The sequence below is a fragment of the Ictalurus punctatus genome, chromosome 3 (assembly GCF_001660625.3).
Source record: "Ictalurus punctatus breed USDA103 chromosome 3, Coco_2.0, whole genome shotgun sequence".
Classification (NCBI taxonomy): domain Eukaryota; kingdom Metazoa; phylum Chordata; class Actinopteri; order Siluriformes; family Ictaluridae; genus Ictalurus; species Ictalurus punctatus.
In genome coordinates this window covers 2,808,435-2,828,853 of record NC_030418.2, presented here as the reverse complement: position 1 = coordinate 2,828,853, position 20,419 = coordinate 2,808,435, and the positions used below count along the sequence as shown (strand labels likewise).

The window sequence follows — 20,419 nt, the reverse complement described above, 5'->3', positions numbered from 1 at the left end:
GTCTGAGTAGCATTTCTGTCGGCCAGTTATTTTTCTTTCACACTCCACATTCGTCGGGTGAAAAGAATTTCGGGAAGGATAACGTGAAAAACTTGTACATTTATATAAAATAAAGTAAGCTTACCTCAAAACACAGCTGGGGGGGAATCATCCATCCTCTAGGGCACAAACACTGCACCCCAAAAACATGGCCTTCTCTGAACTGAAGCGCAGTGGGACAATCTTACAAATATACACGAAACTGTTGTGCCATGTTTTTTTTTTCCTCTTGGAATAATAAAGGTGGTGTTTTGGGGCGTAAACTACAGCCTACTGTAACTTTAGTTGTAAATTGTTTGAAATGCAATTCATAAGCACGCCTACAGGCGGCGTCCTTAGACTTTCTTTTATCTATTTAACTCTCACATGCCACTGAATCGTCTTCCGCAGTTTAACATCAATCATGATCAAATAGGAAAAGGAAAAAAAAACCCAAACAAACAAACAAAATAAATCCTAGGATTGTTTATATAGAAAAACATATAGCATAACAAAAACAAAATACATTTATGGCTACTACTACAACAGTATAATAATTATTATTATTATTACAATAATAATAATAATAATAATAATAATAATAATAATAATAATAATAGGTAGTAAAGAAAATAAAAAATCTATGTCGTATAATCTGCGCCGTGTCATATATTCCCAAACAAAAACTCAGAAGCTCGGAAACATAGCAATGGTTTAACAAAGTTTCCTAAAACGCTCCATAAAAATATTCTGCTTAAAAAACAGACAGACAAACAGTTAGCAGAAAGTAAGCACCGACTAAAGCTGAGCTTGTGTAAATAATATTCGCTTCCATGAGGAGTATTTCGGCGATAAACTGACATTTAGAAATGCAGAATAGTGTATTTCTGTCCTATCCACAATCCAAAGACATGACAAAATAAAATGTCTCAAATATTACTGCTACTAACTCTAAGGGTTTAATACCAGCGCAGCAGCAGCAATAATAATAATAATAATAATAATAATAAATTAAATAAAACAAACAAACAAATAAATAAATATCACACGTGTGTAGAATATTTAAGGTGATTTTTCCATTGTACTTTGGGTTCAGTGTGATGCGGTTTAAATGTAGTCTATACATTGGTGTAAACAGTCATTTCTTTATAAGCAGCACGCGCGTCTTAATAATAATTGTGCTCAGTTTGTATTGTATTACACGTATGGTTTATAATAAAACTTTAAACTGACAACTTAAAATCGGGAAAGCCATTAAACAGTGAAACTTCTTTTGGAAGATGGGTAAATGGTTTCGAATATGTTTCAACTACAAATGTGTAAACAACAACAACAACAGGGGATCATTACAGTACGTTCATTCATTAGCTCTTTACCCTGATCGGGATGGAGTCGGATATCACTGGGCGCATATCAGGGATACATCCTGGATGAGAATCCACTCCATCACAGGGATTAATATCAATTTATATATATATATATATATATATATATATATATATATATATATATATATATATATATATATATATATATATATATAAACAAACATTTCTACATATACACAAAATAAAAATATACACCCACGATTTATTATAAATAATAACCCCACAGTATATAACACACTCACGTTATATTTTTTCCTAAATAGATTCTGTAAGAGTTAATAAGTCATAATGTTCATAATGTGACTCAGCGCTCAGTTAATGAGCGCTTATAGAACGTAATGGGCCTCTTAACAAACGGAGCTGAAAATCTCGCCTGTGTCTAATAAACGAGCCTCATCCCCCCATCCTCCTGACCAATAGAGAGAGAGAGAGAGAGAGAGAGAGAGAGAGAGAGAGAGAGAGAGAGACTCCAAACTTAACTCATCACATCAGAAAAAATGAAAACGCGGAGGGTCGCAAGGCAAACGCCGGAGAGGCCGCAGAGAGTCAAAAACTCGTTGATCTGATTAATTCAGGAATATCTCTCAGCAGCGTGTGTAGCTTTGTGTTGTTCTGTTGTGCAGCGTTGATCGATTATTGTAATTCAGTAACACTTTTTTTTTTTGTAGCAAATCAACGTTGTGCAAAAGCACGACTACAGCGCGAGACATTTTAAAAAGCGTTCTTTTGCCTGTCAGACAATTAAAAGTAAGGCGCAGAGATACCTCCGAGTCTCTGCACGGGATCAGCGCGAGCATCTCTCCGGTTCCGGTGGAGGGGCGCATGAGGGGCGAAGGGGGGCCGAATCCGTTCCGTTTCTCTTGAATCCGCCTCTCTCTCCGTTATCCGCACGGTGAGAGTATCCACGAGCTTTAGAGACTCTTCTTCCGTCCTCGGACCCTTTAAGGGAAACAGCAGCGAGGACCAATCACCGAGCCATCACGGCGGCTCCGGAGAAGAGGAAGCTGTTTACAGGAGCTCGGGTGCTAATTAGGCTGAACAGAATCTCCGCCACAACTCGGCCAGGAACCGGTTCGTGTGCGTCCATGGAGCGCGCGGAGAAGCAAAGCGCGTCTGCCGTCGCCATATGTGCATTTTGTACAGAGTTCTGAAAGTCTTTTCGCTTCCAAAATCGACACTCTGTAACTTATTTATTCCTGACTCAACTTTTTGGTGGAGTATTTTCCCCCCGATCAACGGACTTCACGTTAACTGTGAGTGGCGGAAATAATTTTTTCCGGTTTTTAAGCACCATGTTTCAGCCCACACCGAAGAGATGTTTCACTATAGAGTCTTTGGTAGCGAAGGATAATAATCCTCCTCCTCCTGTTCTACCGACGTCCAGATCCGAGGAGCACACGCGACCCGCGGCGGCGCTCAGCTACGCCGGTGCGAGCCACGTGAGCCCGTTTCTGAATGGCTTTACCGCCGGCGCGAGGGGCGTCTACTCCAGCGCGGACCTTGTATTCGCCGAGGCCATGTCGCACGCGCCCAGCTCGGCCGTGCCCGTTCACCCGGTCGTTCCCGCTCCTGCTCCTCATCCGCCTCCACCTCCGCCGCCGCACGCGCTCGCCGCTCACCACGCGCTTACCTCCTCGCACGGGCCGCACGCGCTCTTTGCCAGCCAGCAAAGGGACCCCGCAACTTTTTACCCGTGGTTAATACACAGATACAGATACCTGGGGCACAGATTTCAAGGTAAGTTTACAAAATAATCATTTATTATTATTATTATTATTATTATTATTATTATTATAGTTTGAGCTATCGTTCCAATTTTTTTTAATTGTCCTGTTGCAGATAGAATTTTTTTTTAGCATATGTCTTACTGTTTGGAAATTCACAATTTATAAACAAAGAAAACACAGCTAAACATGAAACGAATATGAAAACGAGCACGAAAATATCGTTAACAAATGCACTTTTTGTGTATTATACATTTGACGTTGTTTTTTTTTTTAAACCATTTTTTTCCCAAATTTGTGATAAACACTCCGATAAACTCAAACTGTCAAATACATAGTTTTACAACCTGAAATTTGATGATGTATTTTCAGCAATAATCATTACAATTATAGGCCTATACAAGCAAAACAAAACTGTAGCTAATTTAATTGATTTAGACTTAATTTAATCTAATTGTGTATACAATATAAACAGACCTACTATTTGAAGAAAGCTAAATAATATAATACAATGAAAATAAAAGGACATGGAGCAAATTACAAGAAAAATATAAATGCCTCTTTTTCATTTGGTCTAAAATTATGACGCCAGAAGTCATTAATGTATTATTTCTTCTGAAATAAACGGAGAGGCCATCCATCCTGTTCTCTCCTGTCTCTCATAAACAAAGACTTAGTGAAGTATGTCTAAGGGAAATGGAGTTGTTCAGTGTTAACGTAATGGCATCGAAACATGGAAAATAAACAAACAGGGCTTGCATTTATCCAAATCCAGGCCACGAATGAGCTAACACAAGCACAAAATAACGCTATTACGAACTAAAATATGAATTAAAGTGTTCCTTTTTTTTTTAAACAGCCAGTGTGTATGTGTGTGGTTTTAGGTTACTAGCCTGTATGTTGCAAGATCAGAGTCCCCCACCTCCCCAACAGTTTACTTAACGATGATTAGTCTTTCAGTTAAACGATTGCTGTGTACTTTGCTGCTCGTTTTAATTTGATCGAAATGTTGCAATTGTCTCGTACGTTTCTTAATTTTTTTATTTATTTATTTTTTAGATTAGAAATATGTTGTAATTGTTGCATGCTAATTAATCATTTCATGGGCAAATAATAGTTGACCGATAACTCGAAAACCCTATACCCTTTTTGAAATTATTCAAAATGTTAAATAAAGATTAAAACTACGATCTTAATGCTAGTTTGAGTTTATCATTTGGTTGATGGCTAAATTCAGACTATAGCTAATTCCAGGCCCTGTATTAAACAAACAATGTGAGAGCTATGGGTCGAAGAGGTAAAGACGAATAATTAAACATGAACACATCCATAAAAACATGTACATTTAAAATAAATTTGCATCGATTGCACAACATGGTGCTGCTAATTTCCTGTGTTCACTTTTTATTCATGTACTGTCAGCTAGAGTGTTTTGGAGTGTTCATACAAAAGCCTGTAAGGCGGTCTATGAGTGATGATAGCTTACACGAGTAATATAGCTAATACTATAGTGTTTTATGTGCAGGAAACGATTACATTTGCGTGCATTATTACAGGAAACGAAACGAGTCCGGAGAGTTTCCTTTTGCACAACGCGCTCGCCAGGAAGCCGAAACGGATCCGCACGGCGTTTTCTCCGTCGCAGCTGCTCCGGCTCGAGCACGCGTTTGAAAAAAACCACTACGTGGTGGGAGCAGAGCGGAAGCAGCTAGCACACAGCCTCAGCCTCACAGAAACTCAGGTAGGACCACATCTACCTGTCTCTGAGATACAAGTGCATGACAAAAAGTGCGCTTGTTTGTATTTGATTTCATGCGTGACAGGAGCGATTACAGGCTAAGCCTTAGCTAGACGTGCATGACAAAGTGCGCGTGCACTGCACTGAATTCAAGTTAATAACTCTCATCATCATCATAATAATAATTCTGTAAGCCTGAAATGCATGCACGTTTCCGTGCTTATCGAAACTCACTGTACATTATTATTATTCTTTTTTTTTTTTTTACTGTGCTTGCTTGCTTTTTTAAAAAATCATCATCAAAATGCATGAAGCGATTCTGCTTTTTTATTTTTTAACACTGCGTGAGTTTTCTTTTCTACGTGTGCATTTTTTATCTAACCTGTAAGAGCGTGAACGTTTAATTGCTTGCTATAAGAAAAAAAAAAAAAAAGAAAAGTTCATACATGGCCTAAATTAACAAGAAGGTTTAAGCTTTCTCGAGACAACAAGCCACGTGCTCCTGTAGCTATTATAACGATATCATCATATTAAAATTCTTGCAGCTTTAAAAAAAACAACAAAAAAAAAACTGTTATGACTATAGTCAAATACACAGTTAATATTTAGTTATTAATTAATGTGTAAATTATGTAGTGATTTAGAGGAATGCAAATTTACAATTAATTAACGCCTCCAACATCAGGCTATTTGCTTATGTTATTGTTTGAAGTGGCTCGCGGTTGAATTCGTGTTGACCCGTAAAAAAAAAACAAAACAAAAAAAAACACCACCACTTGTTTAGGCTGAAATTGAAAGTTTGCTTAGGATCAGGATTAAATGTACTGTGTACGCTCGATTTAACTCCTCATATTAACTACTTATAGGAAATGTCTGGCACTTATCCGGTTAACCAGTTTAAAAGGGGACACTTCAGAGAAAGAGGCGCCATATTTAGAGTCGTATTTGTGTTTATATGGCTCGGTGGCTGTATTGTGCCCGGTGTGAGCACAGATCCCCTTTTCTAAACGAGGCCAAGAGGGAGAAATGGACTATAGGAGCCACTTCAATGCTTCAATTAGCGTCCTGAAAAAGCGCATTAAATGCACCTCGCTGGCCAGGCTCGCTCTGCGGCTGATATGAAGGATAAAATATGACGAATTTAAGCTAACGGGGCAAACGAGTGAATAATATGCAATAGAAAAGTTTTTCCTCCCTTCTGTGCTCATTCGATATCCTGGCTCAATAACCTATACACCTCGAATACAGAAATCCCTTAGTGAATGACAGTGGCGCGCACACATAATGGACAAATGTGGGGAAAATAAAGGTGTTGCTTGGTAATGGATTTTTTTTTTTCTTCCTGCACTGTTACCGTTAGTGCACTAAACACCACTGCAGTGATCACCCTCTGAAGCGCATCCTCATTGGGCAAATGTGCAAAAATAGCCTACACGCACGAAAGTGTGGCACTGTAACATCATGCCTGATGGAGTGCGTTTACACCGTTATATTTATCACTCAAAGAACAGCGGCGACATGCACTTTTTCCTACCGCGTAATGCTTTTTTTTGTATCGTTTGCATGCATCTTTTACCTCGAAATATGGCTCTAAAAGCTAAACTACGTGCATTTTATGTACCTTAAATAATTTTAAAGGTATATCCACGTTTCTGTGTAACACCCAGCTACATACCATATAAAGATAGAAAAGATAACTAACAAAAAAAAAAGTTTACGTTTTAACACTCACCTCCCCCCCCCCGCCTTTAGTTATACCTAAACCTTGACTTATTACTGTCTTTTCGTCCTGAATTTTCATATTTTATATTTCTGTCCTTTAAGTTGTGCACGAGGCGCAGAAATACAGTAGAAACCAGAGCGCACGGGATAACAATTTTATATATTTTTATTTATTTATTAATGTTTCGACTAAATGTAATCATATATGTTACATGGTGTACTGCTAGGCTATGTAGTATAGTGTACTACATGCATGGTGATGATTTGTACACACCGACTACACGCTTGGTCATGGTGCAACTAAATGTTTCTGATAAATAGTTAAACAGTAAGAGTTAATTAAAAATGACCTTTTCTGGATTTGATTTGGGGGGGGGTACATATACACATACTATGCTTGTATACTCTCAAAAATAAAGGTACTTTTCCTGGACAGTAGGGTGGCACCATTAAGCAAGTAGTGTATATATTTTATGCAGAAAGGTGGTGTACATTTAATGACATGTTTTAGTATAGTGGTTTTTAGGGTCCAATTATGGATATTAAATGTTTTTTTTTTTTTTTTTTTTTTTAAAGGTTTTCAGGAAAAACATACACGCTAAAAGTATAAAATAGGTCCTCTTAATGGTACCATTCCAGCGACAGTACACTGTGGTACCTTTATTTCTGAGTGTGCACTCACAGAAGCATTATTTCTTTTCTGAATTTTAATCCATGTTTACAAATGCTCTGTAGATACAATTAAAATGGAGAACTCGAGCTCTAGTAAGAAGCTAGTCAGGAACAAAGATCCAGCGGAAGCAACTTTTTGTCCGTTTTTAAGTACGCTTTGGAGTATATTTAGACTGTGGTGTTGTGTCTCGTAAGGGATCGCTGAATCAAATGAAGACTCGCTATTTAGACTGCACTCTCGGATAGAGTGACTGTGTGCCTTTTTTTTTTTCCCCTTGTATAAGGCTATTCATCTTCTTCCAGACCCGTCACTGATACTAAAGCTGAGAGGCCAGCTTGCTTTTTCTTTTCTTTTCTTTTTTTGGTCAGTGCAAAATCCTACCTGCAGAATGATTTATGATTTTTCCATGCATTTTTGTGTGTTATTTTATTTATTTTTCTCCCCCCCCCCAATTGTGTTCCCGTCAAACAGGTCAAAGTTTGGTTTCAGAACAGAAGAACGAAATTTAAGCGTCAGAAACTGGAGGAAGAAGGGTCGGACTCGCAGCAGAAAAAGAAAGGCACGCATCACGTGAACCGGTGGCGGCTCGCGACAAAACAGGCGAGTCCCGAGGAAATAGACGTCACGTCGGACGATTAAAAAGAAACAATCCAAATAACTAACTAACTAAATGAAAGACTCGAGGTGTTTTTGAAGCCTTGGAAAGCACGACGTGGAGTGAAAAGTGTGACATGGATAAAGGACGCCGTGAAAGACAAAGAAAGAAAGAGAGAGAGAGAAAGAGAGCAAAGCCAATTTCTCTTCTTCGGATCTCGGCAGCTCGAGGGTGAGAAAAATCCTGCCGATGTCACCACGAGGAAACTGTCAATACTGTTTTCCACGTTGCCAAGGCAACATGATTGACAGGTAGTACATGGCCACGCCCCCCGCCCCACCTCATCAACTCACTTAAAAAAAAAAAAAAAAAAAAAAAAAAAAAAAAAACCCACACAACTTCTAATGCGCATAAGACATTTGCACTTCTGAGAATATTTTTCTTCTCAACTACGAAAATATATTTTTTTTTTTGCAAAACTTTAATTGCATGATAAAGAGCAATGATTTTTTTTCTCCGGGGGGCGTACGTGCATTTAATTTAACCCTTCTTGCAAAGTAACTTTATTCGGATTCTCTTTTTTCAATCTGGGGAATGTCATGTGTGTGTTTTCTGTTTTGTTTCTTTTCTTAAAAAAAAAACAAAAAGAACTGTGTGCAGTCTTTGAATTTATAATTATCGTGTCCAAGTGGTTGTGAAAACGATATGAAGTAGCAATGCTGCGTCAAAGTGTTTTTTTTTTTAAACAAGTAAAAAAAAGTGAGAACAATTACTCACAATTAAAAAAAAAAAAAAAAAAAAAAAAAAAAGGTCAGTGACGTTGCTTGATTTTTATTATTTTTTTAGCTTGACCATGACGCCCTATTTTTTGGTGAAAATCTCTCACTCCTCATTTCTCACCAAAAAAAAAAAAAAAATTAAATGAAAAATGCTAATAATAATAATAATAATTGACGGCCGCCAAGCAGCAAAAACTTCAAAAGCACTGAGCGTATATATTCCATGTACAGAGATACTTAAAATGCTATTGTTTCTGTTAGAAAATTCTCTTTTACCGGATTGTAAATAATTTTTGTGTTTTTGTGTTAAGTTTGCTACAATTTTAACACAAAAATATACTTCCAAGAAGTATATAATTGTCAATATTTTGTCAATAAAGTTTTATCATGTTGCTCAGAATAAAAAAAAAGCAGAAAGCCTCGGCGAGTTTGTGAGCAGCAGCTAAAGCTCATAATTTTTTTAATTTTTTTTTTTAACTCGAACAATGGGGACGATCCCGACATCATAACATCACTTTTAGAAAATAAAGCTAATCAAATAGTTGCAACAGATTATCGGTTTACAGCTACATAATAATAATAAAAATAAATGCAGCACAATATTGAGTAGTCTCTGATTGTAGTCTCGGATATATGCATTTATGTTAAATATATGATTATATATGGAATAACAGCCTATATTATCATATGTCTAAAAATATATAATCAAATATTATATGGGTTTATGATGAGCATTTTTACATACTGATAGTCAAACATATGCGGGGTAATATTTTTCATAAGATTTCTTATTCCGTAAAATCGGGAGAAAAAAACCCCTCCAAACACACACAAAATGAACGCTGTTGCCTGATAGCTACTTTACCGGTGGAACTGCTTCTTTTTGTTGTTGTTGTTTTTTTTGTTTTGTTTTTTTTTTAAATTCATTGCATCATATTTTTTCCTCTTGGCCTGATAGACGGCATTAATCAGTTTTATTTCCACGGACAGAAAAAGCAGCGTCTGGTCCGTTCGGGCCACAAAGAGTCCTTACAAGCTTTTGTGAAAGTGCAAATCAGTTTAGGCAATTATCATACGAGTAATATGAAGGGAAAGGGAGGGGGGATGCGATGCCCAGTGGTCCACTTTAATCTGTTAATCCGTGGATCCAAAGGGGGCCTGGTTGGACATAATTTAGTACAATCTGACTGCCCCGCACAAGGCGATAAGAGGAAAGCTGCAATGTGCCTCAAAAATGGAAGCTTTGTTTTTAAAATCGTGCCCTTTTTTTTTTCTTTTTTGAAGCATCGCATTATTTATTTGCATGCATTCAAGACTAATAATTTCCTGTTGTGACATTTTGACATTAAATGTCAAATTTACTTAATATTATACAGACTTAAAAATATATTTTGGAAACTTGGCGCAAGACATTTTGCACAAGGCTCTATAATCTATGGAAGAGGCTATTTGATGGCATGTGAACTATAACGGCAATAATAATAATAATAAAAAAAATCTTCAGAGAAGCTTTGGAAACCCCCCCGACCCCCCCCCCGCCCCCACCACCACCAACCCAACTCCCTTAAAAGCTTTATTACAAACCCAGCTTTGAAATAGAGGGATTAGGAGGCTGAAAGGGGGGTCCCACAATGGCTGCAAGAAAAGGTTTCATGCTAATGAGGTTAATGCCCTTTTGTATCTCTGGACTGCACAACTTCATTACTCCTATCTGGAGGAGCTCAGTCCACTCGAGCTCCCCCCCCCTTTCCAAAAAAAAAAAAAAAAAGAGAGAAGAAGGATTTCATAGCCGTCCTGTTCAAACTAGATAATTATATCTTTTCAAGTTGGCACTGAGATAAAGACAAAGTGCCTTGATCCGCTGCAAACAAATTTGGCGCACCATAGCGGCTTATTTTATTTATTTATTTTTGCACAGCCAGTTTCAATGCATCAAGTGTTTTACATTTAACGATGGGTAATTAGTTTAAATAAAAATACAAATGGAGAACAAATTAATTGAACGGTGCATGTAGCGAAAAAATGTATTTTATATATATATATATATATATATATATATATATATATATATATATATATATATATATATATATATATATACACACACACATATATATAATATATATAATAAATAAACATATATATAATAAATAAACACACACGTCTTAAGAGATCACAAAAGAAAGGGTTTACCGATTTTTGTTTCTGTATTTTTTTTAAACCAAAACTGAAAAGGGTCTGTTTGATGAAGCACACGCCAAAACTTTTGAAATATTATTTTTATTGTCAAAAACTCGGCTATGTGAGACTATTAGTTCTTATAGTATGAACGGCGAATTAAGAATTAGCTATCATCATCATCTAATATACTTATAATAGGAAACATAAGAATGGCCTTATGATAATGATTTATCATCTCTGAATTACAGGTTCAAGGACTCTTATGATCAGCGGCAGATGTTTTAAAGTATGTGTCACAACTTTACTTATTGATTCATCAGGTGTGAATTAAATCAAGACTATTCTGACTTTTCCAATAACAGACCATATTACCTAATCACTCGCTCCTATTTTCAAATTCTATTCTAATTCAATAACATCATGATCTCGTCGTCGGTTCTCCATTAATAAATCAATTGGGTCATGATCATCCCTTCTTCCCCATTGATTATTCTATTATTATTCTAGACTGATCTATTCATCCGCATCCCAGAAACGCTGAAAGGTGGATTATGAGCTCGACCTAACGCGCTATGAATATCCTGCCACGAATTTCCTTTTACCAACAAGCCTGCTGGGCCGGTGACCCCGTGACCCGCTTACCTAACCTCACAGTGAGTTAACACGTCGGAGGAGGAACATTAACTGCAATGTCACGCGTATGGAGTAAAATAGCGATCAATCACGATCAGTTCCTGCCCGCCTGCCTTCATGCAATGCACAACTAGCTCTCAAATAGCACAAACACTACACACAAACACACCCACAGAGAGACCGAGAGAGAGAGAAAAGAAAGCACAGAAGATGTAAACCCTGCGCCCTTCCTTGCGCGAGTGATGCTCCATAATTGGCCGTCATTTAAAAAAAAAGAAAGAAAGAAAGAAAAAAAAGACAGCCTGCTATCAAATAACCTCACTGACCCAAGACCTCTAATCGGCAATTACTAGCTTTAATTACATCCGCTCATCCGGCTGAATGGCACTTGTACCAGAACGCAGAACGCACTCAGAACGCACTCAGAGCGCAGGATAAAGCTAAGCATTGACTCACAGCACCTGTAAACATTGCATAACTGCAAATATGGAGATTTAAAAAAACAAAACAAAACAAACATGCTGGCATTAAAACCCGGCGCTCCTAAATGACAGTGTGGTATTTTGACAAATTGAGGACGTGTATCCCATAAACCAGACCTTTGTAGGACGTGCACCGTACTTTTGACTCCACTAAATGATTCGCATTTTGTCTGAGTAAACCCAGAAATAAATATTTAACTAAATGTGTGTACTTACACGAGTATTTAGGTAGAAACACCACTGTGTCGAATGTTTATTCATACCAATCGGTCGTTGATCTAATATTTCTTTTCTTTTTTTTACTTGGATACTTAATGGACATTATGGAGGTCGGATGAAGGAAATCTTCTATTTAAACTGCTCACGTTAGCTATAGATTAGCAACCCATATACTGACCCGCTATTATCTTATTTGTTTTTAAGCAGATACCGTGTTCCACTGAAATTCATGTTCTTTGGTTTCACGGCCACCTTCTCATGAATCTTATGGCCTTTATACTAGAAATGAGATTTCTCGATGCTGCGAGTTTTATAGAATAATATATCAAGTTATATCTACTGTCCAATTTCCCAGTGTTACCCAGTCATTTAAAATTTTTCTTTTATTGCTGTTTTCATGTGTGTGTGTATATATATATATATATATATATATATATATATATATATATATATATATATATATATATATATATATAAACATACCAGAAAAAAATCGATGCCAACTCAAAGTAAAACATTCCCTGATTCTTATCAATGCCAAAACTAAAGATCTATAACCATCTATATCTATGCTCTAGTTCGCATATATATTTCGGACCGGGTACAGATAGCTTTATCTTTATATCTTAATTTGCCGAAATGACAAGTAGGCCATCCTAAAAGTGACATCATTTAGCAGTAAAGTGTAAAACTATAAATATACAATATTGATTGATATTGATGAATATTTATTTATTTACTGGTCAGTTTAGTGAACTCAAAAGTAGGATCCCTTTCTAACGAAGTAAAAGTCGAAACCAAAAACAGTAAACTATGAGTTTCATTGCATCTGTTCAACATAGACCAATATTATTTCTTTTTATTTTTTATTCCGTCCTCTTTTTTTTTTTTTTAAAAAAAACAACTGTTAAATAAAAAAAAAAACCAAACAGTTTATTTAATTTTTTTTTTTTAATGAGTGTTTAATTAATTATGTGTTTTTACTCTCCAGCAGGCGCTGTGTGTGAGTTTTCTCAGAGTATTTCATTGATTGTACATATGTTTTCAGACTGGTGAAAATAGGGACTCCGTCTCAGAGGGGTTTTCCCCTTTAAATAAACAATAATTAAATTAAAGGAGCAGAATAAAGTAGGCGGCTCACAGGCACAGTGCAGATCGACGACTTGCTTGTTTCCGTTCCACCAGCTGCTCTAAAAACCTTGAAATGTTCGGTTCAGTAATAAACATAAAAGGCTAACGAGCAATTAACACCCTACCGTCCAACAAACATTAAGATAAGACAACAAATGGATTTTATGTGCCAACAATACTCAGCATTACATTACTACTATATTATTATAAAATACATAAATATATATTAAAATAAATTTCAAGGTTTTGATTTAGTGTTGGAACATTTCCACTGAATGTTGCATCTGATGGTAATTTATCAAGTTCTCCATCTAATTCTTTATCTGAAGCCATGAACAATGATTAATTCAGTACTATTGCAAAACTATGTAAATAATCAGCATTTACCAGAAGTGTTTCCATTTAGCATTGCCAAAAACCAGGTTAAGCAATGAGACATCTCTGAGCGATTAGTTCGTTTCACCATGTGCTTTTTAAAATGAATATTTATTACATCTCAAGGAACACTGGTAGTAAGACTGTATGGTGTATATCCAACATACAGTATAAAAACTGGAGAGAGTAAAGCTGTATTATGTATTAGCAGGATTTAAAAAGGTAAAAATACTTTATATTTGGAAACACTAAAGTGTCTGATGTAAAACAGGTTGTTTCTGTAAAAAAAAAAAAAAAAAAAGTAATCAGAAAGGGCAACTGTTACTTCACAACAAATGGAGGAAAACTGAAATGGTCCAGGCTATAAACTTTCACACTTACTAAATACACACACAAATCTATATTTTGTGGGACATTTCCACATTTCCAACAAAAACGCCATTTCTACTCAGGAGCACCGGGCACATTTTCCCACAAGATCAAAATGGTCAGATATTCGGTCTCAAACAAGAGATAAATACACACACACTACACAGATGATGTTTTACATTGGCGTGTTTACATAAAATGAAGACTGATCAACCTAAGTCGACAGCTAAGGCAAATTGTGACTTTTCTGAAAATGCTTTTGTTTAAAGAACAGTAATGAGAACGTGAGAGGATTGCATCACTCTGTGGCTGGGATATCCAAAACGTTGGAAAAGATTTGGACTTAAACTGCTATGTAAGAAGGCGTTTTCATTATTTTATTGGTTATTAGATTCAAATTCCATTTTTGCAAGCTGGCAGTTTGGTATTGGTTTTACCTTCCACAGTCAAAGTCAAGGCTAAAAGCTTCAGAGACTCAGTGTGTGTGGCCCTTTGTCAAACAGTACTGATCCAGTGCATTAACTTTGACTAAAATGTAAGTCCTTATAAAATGGGAACATTCACCTAACTAAGCATGGGACAACCAAATGCTAACTACCTTGTACACACTTAAGAAGAAAAATGTAGAAGCCTAAAGGGTTCTTTGGTTGTCCTTCTGTGGGGAAAAATTAAAGCAAGGATCCAGTCTTATCTGCAAAAGCCTGGTGTGACCACAGGTTTACGTTTCAACCAATGAGGAGAGAGTGAGAATTAACTAAATATTATAGATATAAAAAATAAAGTTAAATCTTCACAAATCACTGACTCCATCTTTAATTTAACAAGACAAAATCTGAGCTCTATCCTTTTATACCACTGAGCTGCGGAATGCTCGATTCTGAGTGGTCAGGAGGCATGGATTCATTTTGTATTAATGCACTCGTTCTGACACTGTTTTTTTTTATGGTAACCACTTAGGTTTCTGTATGGAGATGTTTATTTAACACTTTATGGAAGGAGTCTCCAGTGTCAGTGTTTTGTAACAGCCAGAGGTAAAGCTCTATGCAAGTTTTCCACTATGGGAAATCTTCAGGAATTTGTGGTTCTTGGGTAATTTGACGAGCTGCATATTTTCAGCTTATTAACTTTACAAGAGAAAACAAGACAAAGAGACTGGTGATGGAGCAATTGATTATAGCTGCTACAACTCAAGTAAAAAACAGAAACTAATTTATTTAACTGATGTTCCACATTAAAAACAACTATAAACAGATAAAGAGATGCAATTACATATATACATGCATATACACACACACACACACACATATATATATATATATATATACACACATACACACACACACACATACAAATAAAAGTCATTGTTGACAAATTGTTGTGGTATAACAGGAATAAAACACTAAGAGGGGGTGTTAGTGGAAAATCATCAACTTCAGGTTGGCAACCATAACTCCACTTCATGTCTATTATTTCCCATAACAGCACACCACGAGTGTTTTACTTCTTACATACAACATTCTAATAAAAAGGTATTAGAAAGTGAGAAATATTAATATATGAATAGATAAATGAACCATAGAGGTCAACAGAAGAAGCAGTCATACTAACAAAAACACGAGCATATATGCATCGCAAAACAAGTAGTGCAACAGAACCAACCAGAAGTGTGGTTTAGACTACACATGATAAATGCAACGTTAAAAAGATTCATCTCCCACATTTTCGTCATAGATCTTCATCGGATTGCACACCAGCACCCCTTAGTTTGTGAAATCCAGTACAGCCATCACTTATAAAACTTGCAACCTGCCTTTTTTTTTTTTCCCTTTTCAAATTTATTGGCTAAACTAGATGTTCGGCATGTGCTGAGGAAAAAAAAACAAAACAAAAAAAAACACAAACCAGTTAGACAAATAGCTGACAAAAATGCTGATATTTTTGTGGTCCATCACGCTGAGAGGAGTATGAGGATATTTAATAAACCCTGAACCATTTTCTACAAAGTGCCTCCAAAAGTCTCGCCTGTAACCAAAGACAAGCCAAAGGAAACTGTACACATCGCCACACCAGTTTCAACATTGTGATCTCAGAGTTTAATAGCTCACTGAGGTTTACATGAGAGGATTCATTTCCTTTACAGAGTGCCGAGAAACCACAACCAATATCTTACATGCTCATGAAATTAAAGGCAGTAATCAGCTGAGCCAGTTAGCACCGAGAATCCTGGTTAGCCAATAATAGTAAAGCATTGACAATTAGAGGTCAAAGCTCCATCAGTACAATGTTGGGAGCATGTACGACATTACACAGAGGTGCTGCTGTGACATGGTGGTTATATTTCAATAAGGCGTAGTCACGAGTTAATATGGCGTGGCCACGAGATTTACAAATACTTAGCTCATTGCAAATATTTTAAAATAAATGAAAGACATCAGTTGAATTAGACCATTCTGGCACCAGGAGCCTGAGCGTAGATTGATGACTGATAATATTACTCATCACGTCACACTTGAAACGCTGCATCATGGGCATTGCAATATATATATTTGTACACACCATTACACAATGTGACCTTAAGCAAATTTTCACACCGGATTGACTTTTCCGTCCATCCCGGCCAAAAAACAAACTGGAGGCTACGTATTAAGCATGAGGTTCCACAACTCGAGTTACAATTCGTGGCCACAACATAAGTCATGACCACGAGATACATAGTTTGTGGCCTTGAAATATTAAATGGAGGCTTTGCTATATTAATTCATGGTCACACCTTATTAAAAAAAATAACCCTCAGTGGCTCTGTAATATAAATAATAGAGAGAGATTATTTTCATGGTGCAGATTTCTATTATTTCTTTGTATTCCAGTTAAATCCATTCATCACTGAAATGTAGCAATGTTTATCAAATAAAAGCTGCCTATAAATTTAGCAGTATTTTTTTTGGGTGGCAGTCTGGGCCCGTTTTAACTCGGACTGCAAAGAATTCTAATAAACCATTCAGGACGTATTAAAAATATGTTTGTCTTATTTTAACCACTGCATCAAGAGCAGCATTTTCTGCCTCCAAGAATTCGGTAAGAAATTTTAGAAGAGTGAGCAGAAGCTAGCTGAATCTAATAGTACTGGCTGTTTTGTCTCATAAAGCGAGGAGAGAGAGCAAATCAGGCCAATTCACACAAGGGTGTGTGTGTGTAAGCAAGAGAAAGAGAGAGAGAGAGAGAGAGAAAGAGAGAGAGAGAAATGTGTAGCTCTTCTACTGTCCAGTCACTTGCTGTCCTTTTAGGGGACTCCAGAGGCTAGTTAGAAGGTGTCTCGTTCTCACCATGAATCTAATTAGATCCCTGACTGAGGTCTTAACATTTCCTTGAAGAGAGAGAGAGAGAGAGAGAGAGAGAGAGAGAGAGAGAGAGAGAGAGAGAGAGAGAGTGAACGCTGTTCAAAAGGGGGAGAAAAAGGTGCTAAAACACCATCTCTCTTCCCTTTCCTCACTCTCCTCCACCCTCACCCCATCCCGCCAGCCCCCTCGGAAGAAAAACAAAGAGCGGCGAGCTAATGAAGTTGGTAATTAAGGAGCTTCTGTCAGGCACAATAGGTAATTAGACATTCGCTTCCCTCGGGTGCTGGCAGTCCAGTCTCATCAGTGCTTGGGATGACCAAGCATGCTAGCCTTTCAGACCCCTCTGAAAAGGGAGAGGAGTGCTAATTTTCACCTCCTCCTGACCTGGACCTGCTATATCTCCTCAGGCTCAGAGTGCACCATTTCCTCCCACATTCAGTACCGTGGTTCACCCTGATTGCCAAGTCTGTTACAACATACGCACCAGGCACTTGGTACGAGAAGAGACGTCGTCAGATCATTAGAATAAACACGGACGCCGTGTCGAGTCCTATATAATAGAACTGATCCCAGATATTAGATATAAATACTATCATTGCTTCCTCTGCATGGTTATTTGCATAAACCCATATTGTATTATGTGTAATAGCAAAACAGTCACAATAATTACTGTTGCGAGAAGCTCATAAACATCTTTCACCTTTTGAAGCTACTCTTGTCGCACGTTTATAAGACGCCATAAAACGCTGTGAAATGAGTGTGTATGTGCCTCTCTCAGCATTCTGAGGGAAGCCATTCTAATTATCACGTTTCCTTTAGATTGCTCGACCGTGGTGGAGATAGGGAGAGTTCACTTGGCCTCAATTAAGCATATTTATCTCTGATTATCCGACGGTGAGATTTCTGTGCGGGCGAAGAGATTATTCTAAAGAGGCGGCGATACGCGGGAGGAGCGAAACGTTCAGACGAAGTGACATCTTTCAGCCGGAGAAGAAAGGGGAAATGAAAGAAATGGAAATTGAATCAGGATGAGAGACAGTTTAAACTCCCTTCTGTGTTTCTCCATACCGGTGTAAACAGAACGAATGGCTTTCATTTTTCCCTAATTGGAGAATAACATTGCGTCTGAATAGACATTTTTCCACACACAAGTAAACAAAGAATTTAAAGAAGATTTTTAGAGAGGCTCAGAATCTTCATTAATTTGACACTCGTATATTCTGTTATGCCTTCTGATATATCATTGCGACTCTGCCGTACGGCGGGTGTCCATATCACGGCCCCTGAATTATCCACTGAACCCTTAAAGAACCCTTGAGGAACCCTTCCTCTAGGAGTGTAACCAGTGATTCTGAATGGGAGGAGTAGAAATCCTACAACCCATCAGTGAAGTGGTGTTACTATTATGAAACGATTACAGTTTAACCTTATAGCATGGGGAAGGCATTATGCATACACAGGAACACGCCCATTGAAAGACAGGTACGCAGGACCATTCAAGCTTCAAGTCTGTAATATGCTATGTCTCTTGTGAAAGGCAAGAATGGTGCAGAGAAAAAGATATGTTTGCTGTTAGCTAACACACTCATTCAAACCAAAGTGAAATTACAGTTCTGTCTTTTGTCCCATTGGGTAATTTGAAATTTGACTTAACAATGCTCAATCTACTTTTACTTTCTTCTTCTTACTTTGGGGGGGGGGGGGGGGGGGGGTGTTTGGGTAAAGGAGGATGCTCATAGTAACAACTGCTAATAATATGGTGTATGAATCAACGACTGTTAAAAACTTTCACAAAAGGAACAAGTTAAATATTACTATTTACAATATTTGCATCAATGTCAAAATGTACTCAGTTCATCCGGTGGTAGCAAGGATAAAACCTACAGTTAACTACTTATTTTTGAGATGTCGCACTAACAACAACGTCCTTCTGATGGATATAAGAACAGAGTGATGGCAAAAATTCTTAGCCAGAAATATGGCCTTGAGCTCTCGAACATGAATGAGTCCATTCGACCTTATTGTGACCTTGACCCTGTTTGGCTCAATTCCAAAATCTAATCAGTTCATCTGCTGGTTGCAATAATGATTCCATACAAATCCTACAAACATTCAACCGGGCGTTCTTGGGACATCGCGTCGACGAGAATTTCAGACGGCCGCACAGTCAACCTGGAAACATAATGCCTCCACCATCTAGTGGCGGAGGAATAATAATCCACTTTACGACATCTGTTAACGGCAAATAAGACAATCTGGACGTCAAAAATATAACATTTTAATGCATTTTTTTACCTTGAAAGAGAGGGAAGACTTAGATCTGCAAGTCCATTTATCACAGCCAGCCCTGAGTGTATGATACATGTAGTTGGACTATATGTTATATTGCTTAACAGTGCCAATATCTGTGCAATGGCACAACCGAGGTTTTGTAATTTCCTGCTCTAACACACTCTAAACGTTCTATCTAAACTAAATGCTCTAAAAGTTAAATTCACAAAGTTAACGGTTTTCCATAGCAAAGATAAGATCTTAATGTTTACTGTATGTTCAATATAATGCCCACTCTACCATTTAAAAATGAACATTCTCTCAGTGCTACACCCTTGAACTCCATGCCAATCTCTCACATACTGTATGTGTCATGGATCTGGTGCTTGACCGGGCCCCTTTGATCTGTGGGTTCATTTTGACATTCCTGGTAACCATTTACACTGTTTAGACGGGACGTGCCCCGCTGCAGGGCACAACACCTGGGATTTGAACCGCTGACCTCACGGCCAAAGCTCAGGGATCAGCGCGGACAGACAGAATCTCTGCGCTTCATATCCTGTTTGGCCCCCGGCTGTGCCGGAGCATGTAGTCAGCCCTGGAGACATGTCACCTGTGCCCAGGTAATAGCAGCCATAACATGGGAAAGGGAAAAGGTCGGCGGAAGAGGAGCACAGCTGTGTCCACAAATGGAAAAGGCTTACAGGCCATATTGTCATTTTATAGCATTATGTTCTTCGGCTAGGATTTTTGGCTGATAATATTGGATTATTTGTCTCACAT

General features: G+C 37.5%; 1 protein-coding gene and 1 long non-coding RNA gene across 2 annotated transcripts in view; one reads left to right on the top strand and one right to left on the bottom strand.

The window, feature by feature from the left end:
- Positions 1–1,841: 1,841 nt before the first annotated feature.
- emx2 (empty spiracles homeobox 2) lies at positions 1,842–10,148 on the top strand. Its single transcript, XM_017463898.3, has 3 exons — positions 1,842–3,143; positions 4,687–4,871; positions 7,735–10,148. Exons 1-3 carry the CDS (start codon positions 2,699–2,701, stop codon positions 7,900–7,902), a joined length of 798 nt encoding a protein of 265 aa, XP_017319387.1. The 5' UTR covers positions 1,842–2,698; the 3' UTR covers positions 7,903–10,148.
- LOC108263263 (uncharacterized) overlaps positions 3,022–20,419 on the bottom strand; it is a 119,297-nt gene continuing 101,899 nt past the window's right edge. Inside the window, exon 4 of the long non-coding RNA XR_001812123.3 lies at positions 3,022–3,124. This is a non-coding gene — a long non-coding RNA (uncharacterized LOC108263263). The remainder of the gene's footprint in view (positions 3,125–20,419) is intronic.